General features: G+C 44.7%; 1 protein-coding gene across 2 annotated transcripts; it reads right to left on the reverse strand.

The window, feature by feature from the left end:
- SDHAF2 (succinate dehydrogenase complex assembly factor 2) lies at positions 1–9,570 on the reverse strand. Of its 2 annotated transcripts, XM_027532498.1 has the most exons (5): positions 9,432–9,517; positions 5,812–5,917; positions 4,174–4,397; positions 3,987–4,096; positions 1–761 (listed from the first exon to the last, which is right to left on the reverse strand). In XM_027532498.1, exons 3-5 carry the CDS (start codon positions 4,395–4,397, stop codon positions 631–633), a joined length of 465 nt encoding a protein of 154 aa, XP_027388299.1. In that variant the 5' UTR covers positions 5,812–5,917; positions 9,432–9,517; the 3' UTR covers positions 1–630. The 2 variants fall into 2 exon arrangements, with proteins under 2 accessions (XP_027388299.1, XP_027388298.1); XM_027532497.1 differs by lacking the exon at positions 5,812–5,917 and having other exon boundaries at positions 9,432–9,570.
- Between the last annotated feature and the right edge of the window lie 26 nt (positions 9,571–9,596).

Below are 9,596 nucleotides of genomic sequence, written 5' to 3' on the forward strand. Positions count from 1 at the left end.
TGAGGTCTGAGGAGTTGTGATTTTCCTTTTTAAAATATTCTTTAATATACACAATTATCGTTCAGTTTATTAAATGAGCATTCTAGAGAAAATCTGCTGAGGATGCTGACTCTTAAGCAGCACGCCCACACCATTCCTGCCCACTGCCCTCATTCTGCCTGTGGGGCCTTTGAAGGGTTCCACTCAGGGGGCTTGGACCAGCTTCCCCTGGCAGAAAGAACCAACCCAGGCTGGAAGGGGGGATTTCACAGGGACAAAGCCCTGGCTCACCCGGGGAGCTTTCCACACAGCACAGGCAGCTGGCTGCCTCTTCACACTGAGCACACTTCTGGTTGAAGCAGCGAGCCGGCACCGTGCTTCCTCCTATGGAGCCAGAGACAGAGTCAGGCCCGAGCGACAGTAACATGGACAAACTGCTTCTGAGGCTTAGATGGGAGCCAAAGGGTCTTAGCACAAGGCACACTGAACATATACATGTCCTTGGAGAGAGGCGGGTCCATCACTGCAGGCAGGACCAGAGGTCTGGGTGGGCTGAGCATCTAAGGAGAAGCAGGACATCAAGGCCAGTACCCATCACAGGCAATGAGCATCCGTGGAGCCCCCGAGGCCAGGCAGATGGCAGCATGTAGCTCAATGTGGCTTTTCGAAGAGGTATTCAAGATCCGGGGCCCGCAGTCGCTGCTCTTTGTTTTTGTTCTTAGCAAAGTCTCTCAGCAGGGTCATGACTTCGTTTTCAAATATTTCTGGGGCTGGTTTTGCTTCTGTAAGGATGGGCAAAAAGAATTACATTGGTCAGTCAACTGTCAGATATAGAAAGATATAGAAAGATCTTTTTTTTTTTTTTAAATATTTATTTATTTATTTGACCGCACGGGGTCTTAGTTGCAGCACTCAGGATCTTCGATCTTTGTTTCGGCAGGTGGGATCCAGTTCCCTGACCAAGGATCGAATCCATGCCCCCTGCATGGGGAGCACGGAGACTTAGTTACTGGACCTCAAGGAAAATCCCGACGGTATAAGGACCTTAAACCTTGAAACTCTGGCTTGGCCTAAAACCACAGTGGGTACACAGAGCAGCTGCATTCTTTCTCTGGATATACACGCAGCCTGCACCACAGGCTGGCAACCTCCGGCAGCTGGTATTTGTAAAGAGTGCTATTGGAGCAGCTGCTCTCACTTGTTTACATATTGTCCGTGGCTGCTTTTGCGCTACGATGGCAGGGCTGAGCAGTTGCCACAGAGACCATATGGCCACAAGACGACAGCATTTATTATCTGGCCCAGCGTTTATTATTTGACAAACACAGCCGACCCCTGGCCTGCCCAGCCTTGGCTGTTCTGTTTTGCTTTGCATTCGGTACTTCAGTTGTTTTTGGAATACTGTGTTTTTCCTTCTAGCCTATTAATTTCCTGAGGCAAAATTCCTTGGATATTAAGTGAAAGCAACTGATAACTCCAGTAAAATCAAAACATAAAAGAATTTACTGGAAGGCTATAACAGAGGCCCATAAAACTGACATGAACCTGTAGAACCAGATTTGGATGGAGGCAACAAAGGCACCAAGAGCAGACAGGAGGGGATGCTAGCCTCGGGGCAGCAGGAGTCTGGCGGATGCTGCACACCTCCGGCCTTTCTTTCCACCCCCAAGTCTCTCACTTAAGCAAAGCCTCCCATTGGGAAAGCTTGGGTACTAAGCTTTGGAATTACCCTCCTAGCAACACTAAACACAACGTCAGGAGAGGGCATTCCTCAAAACAAAGTCTGATTTTCCCTCATTCGGCACACAGCTGGCATCTGGTGGGCCTGGCGTCTGTTGTTTTGTGTGACCATCAGAGTAAGATCGAGGCGATTTCAGTTTCCCCCTAGAATGCTGAAAACTGGACAGAACACCCCATTCATCCCAAGAAGAAAAAGTCAGATAAACTAGAAACATCATAACTTTTTTGAAGTCATTAGAGAGCTGAGGTCACAGGCACCCAAAGAAAATAAAACATAAGGAAAGAAAGGCCCCTCAAAGGAGAAAATGGACATGAACACACATGCTCACTTGAGATAGGGCACAGGAAGAAGGGGCACTGGGCACCATACAAACAGGCAAGAATTTAGCTAAAATTGTTCATCAACTGCTGAAAGCCAAGTGTAGGTGAGCATGAGTGTAAAATCTCTGGGAGCCACAGACACAAGGGGAATCTGCCCCAGGGGGCAGGTTCTTCTCAACAACCCCTCACTGAGTATGCTCACAATGAAGACAGGGTCCAGAGCAGGAGGCTGCAGAAAGCCTCCCTCAGCAATGGAGGCCAGGAGTAGGGGAGCAGAAAAACACAGCCCCCACCCCCCAAAAGCATAAACCCCAGCCTAGTCCTTCTTCTCTACAGAACAAAAGCTTCAAGGGTCTGTGAATAGGTCAGTGAGTCCTGTCTCCTACAGGGCACATGTGAGGACCCGCTTGGGTTAGTGGAAAATCCTCTACCCCTGTGGGACCAGCAGGATCACTGAAAAAAGACCCTCCACCATGACGCATGGTCACAGGGTCGGAAGCTGGACCAGGACAACAGAGAACACCCTCCCCATCTCCCGTCCCCAAACTAACAAGCACCATCTGGAAATCAGTAGGTTTCTGCCTCTGGGGGAGGGCAACACCACGGACAGCCCTTTCGGGGCACAGAAACACAGGGAAGCGCACATGGTGAGACGTGCTGCCCTGGTGGCTCCGTGGTAAAGGATCCACCTGCCAGTGCAGAAGGCGTGGGTTCAATACCTGGGTCAGAAAGATGCCTGGAGAAGCAAGTGGCAACCCACTCCAGTATTCTTGCCTGGGAAATCACATGGACAGAGGAGTCTGGTGGGTTACAGTCCACTGGGTCTCAAAGAGTCAGATATGACTAAGCACACATGTATGCATGTATACTGTAAACCCTAGGGCAATCACTAAAAAAATTATAAAGAGATATAAGAAACCAATGGTGGAGATAAAATGAAATTTTAAATACTCAAAATCCACAGAAGTAGAGGGGGAAGAGAACAAAAAACAGTAGAAATAGAAAACAACAACAACAAAAAGATGGTAAGTTTTAATTCAATCACACTGGTAGTTATATGCAAATGGCCAAAACACACCAATGAAAAGACATAAGATCAGATTAAAAAGAATGACAATATAAGCTATCTATAAGAAGCTCAACTTCAATATAAAGACAAAGATACATTAAAAGACTTCCAGGTTGGCCCTGAATATTTCCCACTCCCCTGTGTACAAGCCCTGTGGAAACTAAGTGGAAATATGGTGTATAATTTCTTGAGAAGGGTCCATTAAAAAATGGAGTGTGCTCTCTTACTCTTTTTCCCTGGCTGAAATATAGACATGACAGATAGAGCCTCGACAGCCATCTTGAGGTCATGAGGTAGCCAACACGGGGGAGGGTGAAGGAACAAGTCAAGAGGAATCTGGCCTTAATGACTCTGAAACCCCTCTGTGCGTTCTGGAGGGCCTAACTCTGAACTTCTGTTATGAGAAAGAAAAACACAGTTCTGTCTTCCTTAAGCCACTGTTGTTTTGGGGTTCTTTTACTCACAGCCAAAGCTAACCCTAACTATACACAGTGAGAATTCATTCCTCACAAAGCTGGCGTCAAGAGAGAGACTCCCAAGGACTTCATGCTAGGCAGCCGGAACAGTCTTGTTCCACTTCATTCCTGCCCTGGTGTTTCTTCAACTTTCCCTTTGATGCTAAGAGTTTCCTATACTCTTAGCCTTAGAGAATTTCACTAAATTCTCTTTTTGCTTAAGTTAGACGCAATCAGTTTCTATTGCTTGCAAACAAAGGACCTTAACTTGTAAGACAAATTTTGCACATTTTGGAAAAATCTGAAGAGAGGTTGGGTTGAGTATCTATAAAAGAAAAACAAACTGCCCATGATACCTTTCCAGACTAAATCAGCCCACATCATCCCGTTTTTCACCTTATGCTGCTTATCATGCCTAGTACCTGTAGCCCAGTAGTAAATATCCCAGTCGTTACTGGGTTCATTAATCAGGCGATCGTAGAGGTTCAGCTGTTTCTCTGTCATGTGTTGCAGATGTTCCTTAGCGAAGAGGCTAGAGTCAAGAAAGACAAAGGTGAAAAGGCTGTCTCTAGCCAGAGAGAAGCAACCCCCATTCTCCTCTTCCCCTACCTAAGCAGGATGCAGTTTTCCAGCATTCCCCTCTTTCTGCTCTCATAGAGCAGCCGGGCTCGTTTGGTTTCTATGGATTCATCAGTTCGCTCCTGCCAGGGAGGCAAAGGGATTTCAATCATATCCTTCTGGGAATCTGTTGGGCTGTCACCTCTGTAGCAGCGTCTGCATGATGTCATGCTGAGTGAAGGAGACACTAGGCGGCGCCTTGACACAGCAAGCATCTGAAACAAAAAAGCCACAAACATCTTTTTTTTTTTCTTTTTGGCCAAGGCGTGCAGGATCTTAAGCTCCCCAACCACAGATTGAACCCAGGTCCGTCGCAGTGAAAGCCCAAGTCTAACCACTGGACTACCAAGGAACTGCCTCCCATAAACACCTTTTTAACAAGGATGACCATCCCTGTCATTCACTCAGCACATAAACCAGGTGCAAAATGCATCTTGTCTCCTTTAGACCTTAAGAAGTTACATTGACTTTATAATAAGTATAGACGGAATTTAATCTTTAAAAACTATGAACTGTTATATATCTGAAATTTATAAAATATTGTAAGTCAACTACACCTCAATTTAAAAAAAAAGAAATTATGCTGACACTGTCCCCACTTTACAGCTTAGGAAGCTGAGACTCAGAGAGGTTAAATGACTCACCAAGATCACCCAATTATTAAGAATAATTCCTGAGGGTTGGAACCCAACTCTGACTGCAAATATGTTCTTAACCAGTGCCTTCCCAGAAAGTCTCCAATGGAAATATTTTCTTCTTCCCTTGCATTCCCTTCAAATTCTCACAATATGGTCTGCATTCTAGTCACCTGCTTGTGTTAAAATCTGAGCATACAGTGATGGCAGGGTCCCTAACTCCCCAAAGTTTCCCGATATAGAGAAGGGCAAAAACTATCAAGATGCAATGAGAAGGCGGTGACGTCAGCAAGATGGTGTTAACAGGAAGCCCCACACTTTCCTTCTCCTGTGGAGACACCAACTCCCAACACATGGACCAGTTTCCTTTATAAGAAATCCAGAAACCAGCTAAGAGGCTCCTGAACCCTGCTGTGGCTGCTGCTGCTGCTAAGTCGCTTCAGTCGTGTCTGACTCTGTGCGACCCCATAGACAGCAGCCCACCAGGCTCCCCCGTCCCTGGGATTCTCCAGGCAAGAACACTGGAGTGGGTTGCCATTTCCTTCTCCAATGCACGAAAGTGAAAAGTGAAAGTGAAGTCACTCAGTCATGTCTGACTCTTAGCGACCCCATGGACTGCAGCCTACCAGGCTCTTCCATCCACGGGATTTTCCAGGCAAGAGTACTGAAGTGGGGTGCCATTGTCTTCTCCTGAACCCTAGGTGAGCACAAAAACAGCTGCATCACAGCTAGAAAATTCATGGGCCTCATTCACCACAGTCCCTGCCCCTGGCTCAGCCCAGTGCAACTGGAGAAAATTCTCAGCCACCGGCTTCTCTCTGGGGAGGGAAAGACTGAAACAGACGTCCAACACACGGCCTTTCACGGGGAGGCCTGGGTGACTAGTTTCCGTCTTGTTTGAATTGAAGTGTGACAGAAAAGGTGCCAGGTTGGGGGCTGCTGAGAACTAGGTGAGGGTTTGGACTAGCACACGCTTACTTGCCATCGCCCCTACCTGTGGCTCAGGACAAAACTAGCAGAAGAAAATCTCCAGTTCTTGGCTTTTCCCTGGGGGAAGACTTGGCATGTGTGTCCAATGTTCCAACTTTTTGGGTAGCTGCCTGAAAGAAAGTTTTCTTTTTTGCCTGTCTCAGAGCACTAACAGAACCCAGTATACTCTAGATATCTGGGGGTCTCTGCAAACAAAAAGAGCTGGATGGCTTGCTGCTGCTCTGAGGACCCATGGTACAGCAGACAGAGGCCAACAGAAAGAAAAAGGAGCATGCACCCCAAACTCCTGCTTTCCAAGGAGCTGTACAAGAGACTAATTTCCGTCTTGGCCAACCTGCAGCACTCACGGGACCTGGGGTACTCTAGAAGACTGGAATGGGCTGAGAAGAGTTGGGAAGCTTGCGGCAGCTACAGAGAACCTGCAGTGCCATAAACAGACACAAGAGGGAGCCAGAGGTTATGAGCACTTGAAAAAAGCCAGCAAATCCCTTTGGTTGGGAATTTACATGTACAAGTCTAGAGAAGACATTTCCGTACAAAAAGTTTGAGAGACCCCAAGATTCTCTGGCAGAACTGATGCAAAAGATCTTGTACAAAGAAAAGACTGGGAGGTGGTTACTTTTTCAAATGCATGGATCTAAGCACAAAGCTCCAAGGTGCATGAGAAAGAGCAAAACAAGGCCTAACCAAAGATACAAAATAAACTTCCAGCAACCAATCCTGGAAACAGACATATATGAATTACCTGACAAATAACTCAAAAAAAGTTGTCATCAAGATGTTCAGTGAGCTGAGGAAAACAACACATAAGCAAAATGAGAATACTGATAGAAAAAAAAATGTTTTTAAATTGGAACTAAAGAATAACAATTTTTGAAAAATTCACCACAGAACTTAAGCAGCATACTTGATCAACCAGAAAAAAAATCAGTGAACATAGTTTACTTGAGACTACTCATTCAGAGGAAGAAAATGAAAAACAAATGAGTGAGATAAGCTTGTGAGACATCACCAACCTGACCAATATAAATACTATGGGAGTCCCAGGAGGAGAAAAGAGAAAGGGGCGGGAAGAGTACTTGAAGGAAAAATGGCTCAAAACTTCCCAAACTGGGGGAAAGAAATGGACATCCAAATTGAAGCAGCAGATGACATTATCCTTATGGCAGAAAGTGAAGAGGAACTAAAGAGCCTCTTGATGAAAGTGAAAGAAGAGCATGAAAAAGCTGGTTTAAAGTTCAACATTCTTTTTAAAAAAACTAAGATCATGGCATCCAGTCCCATCACTTCATGGCAAACACATGGGGAAACAATGGAAACAGTGACAGACTTCTTTCTGGGCTCCAAAATCACTGCAGATGGTGAGTGCAGCCATGAAATTAAGACGCTTGCTCCTTGGAAGAAAAGCTATGACAAACCTAGACAGCATATTAAAAAGCAGAGACATTACTTTGCCAACAAAGGTCTGTATAATCAAAGTTATGGTTTTTCCAGTAGTCATGTATGGACGTGAGAGTTGGACCATAAAGAAAGCTGAGCGCCGAAAAATTGATGCTTTTGAACTGTGGTGTTGGAGAAGACTCTTGAGAGTCCCTTGGACAGCAAGGAGATCCAATCAGTCAATCCTAAAGGAAATCAATCCTGAATATTCAGGGAAGAACTGATGCTGAAGCTCACCTGATGTGAAGAACTGACTTATTAGAAAAGGCCCTGATGCTGGGAAAGTTTGAAGGCAGGAGGAGAAGGGGCAACAGAGGATAAGATGGTTGAATGGCATCACCGAGTCAATGGACATGAGTTTGAGCAAGCTCTGCGAGCTGGTGATTAACAGGGAAGCCTGGCTTGTTGCAGTCCATGTGGTCACAAAGAGATGGACACTGAGCGACTGAACAAACAAAAAGGAGCCAAAGGACAGTAGATAATAACACAAAAGCATACGAAAGCATAAAGCTCACTGGTAAAAGTAAATTATGACAAACACAGGCTACTGTAACACTGCAATGATGGTAGGTAAATCACATTTAATTCTGACTTAAAAGTTAAAGACATTTAAAAAAAGCTATAAAATATACTAGTGGATACAGAATAAAAGGTCATTGTAATATCAATAACATAAGGTGGGAGTAGTAAAAGAGAAGTTTTCGGATGAGACTGAAGCTATTATCAGCTTAAAATACATTATAAAATGCTTAATGCAAGCCCTATGGTAACCACAAAGGAAACATTTATACACAATAGAAATGAGAAAGGAATCACAGCATGTCTATAGAAAATATCAATAAAACACAGAAGATGACAGCAAGAGAGGAAAAGGACACAAAGCTACAAAATAGAAAACAATGAACAGAATGGCAACTCTAGGTCCTTCTCTATCAGTAATATTTTAAAGGTAAACAGATTAAACTCCCCAATCAAAAGACACACAGAGACTGAAGGGATTTTTAAAAACCCACAAAATCCAACTATATGCCTTACAAGAAACTCATTTTAGATGCAGGCTGAAAGTGAAAGTGTGAAACACATTCCACTGCAAATAGAAACCAAAAGAGAGCACAGATGGCCCTACTTTCACTAGACAAAATCAACTTTAAGTCAAAAGTATCAAAAGAGATTTTAAAAGGCCATGAAATAATGATGAAAGGGTCAACTCACCAAAAAGCTACAACAATTATACATACAACCAACATCTGAACACCCAAATATATGAAGCAAATATTGACAGACCTGAACGGAGAAATTGCAACACAATAGTTGGGGATTTCAAAAGCCACTTTCAATATGCATAGAACACCCAGAAAGAAGATCAGTAAGGAAGTAGAGGACAGGAACAACACTGTAAGCCAAATGGGCCAAACATACATACACAGAACATTCCACCCAACAGGAGCAGAATACACATTATTTTCAAGCACTCTAAGAATATTCTCCAGGACAGAGAGCATGTTAGGTTACAAAACGAGTTTTAACAAAAAAGATCGAAATCATACAAGGCATCTTTTCTGACCACAACAGAATAAAACTAGAAATCAAGAGCACAAAGAAAACTGGAAAATTCACAAATAAGTGAAAATTGAACAACACCCTCACTCTTGAACTGGGTCAAAGGAGAAATCAAAAGGGAATCAGAAAATATCTGGAGACAAAAACACATCACAAAATCATGAAATTGGCAAAGAGCAGTATTAAGAGAAAAATTTACAGTGTTAACAGCCTATATTCAAAACGAAAAAAGATCTTATGAAACCATGTGAAATCACGACAGACACTAGAGAAGATTTAAAAAGAACAGAGAGGCTTAAGAACAGAGACAAAAAGCGCCCAGAAGCTGTCCGGCCAGTACCACCTGCAAATAGGTGAAATCTGAATTGGGTCTCTCACGAAGACTGATGGTTCAACGATATTGCGAGACAAGCACACAGCGGGCTCAGGCCAGGGTGGATGTAACCTGAATCTCCTACGTTGCAAGATCAACCTCTCCTTGGGTCTGCCCTTGCCTGGGCTATGTAAGACAGATAGATGCTTCTCTAGGTATCCACAACTTCAGAGGAAAACGAGACACAGTTCCCACCCTGGCCTGCCCAGGAGTCTAGAACCCCCCCCCCCCCCCGCCCCCATTCTCCTCACCCGCGCAAGAGCCGGGAAGACAGCGACCACCGCCATTTTTCCCGACCCGCATCAAAGGCCTACAGCCCAGCCACTTCCGGATACTTTCGAACACCAGGGCCTCAGACAGCGGCGCCGAAGACTTGAGCAGGAAGATGCGTCCTCGCGTATGGCGGAAGTGGCTGT

Source organism: Bos indicus x Bos taurus, chromosome 29, assembly GCF_003369695.1.
Source record: "Bos indicus x Bos taurus breed Angus x Brahman F1 hybrid chromosome 29, Bos_hybrid_MaternalHap_v2.0, whole genome shotgun sequence".
In the NCBI taxonomy this organism is placed as follows: Eukaryota; Metazoa; Chordata; class Mammalia; order Artiodactyla; family Bovidae; genus Bos; species Bos indicus x Bos taurus.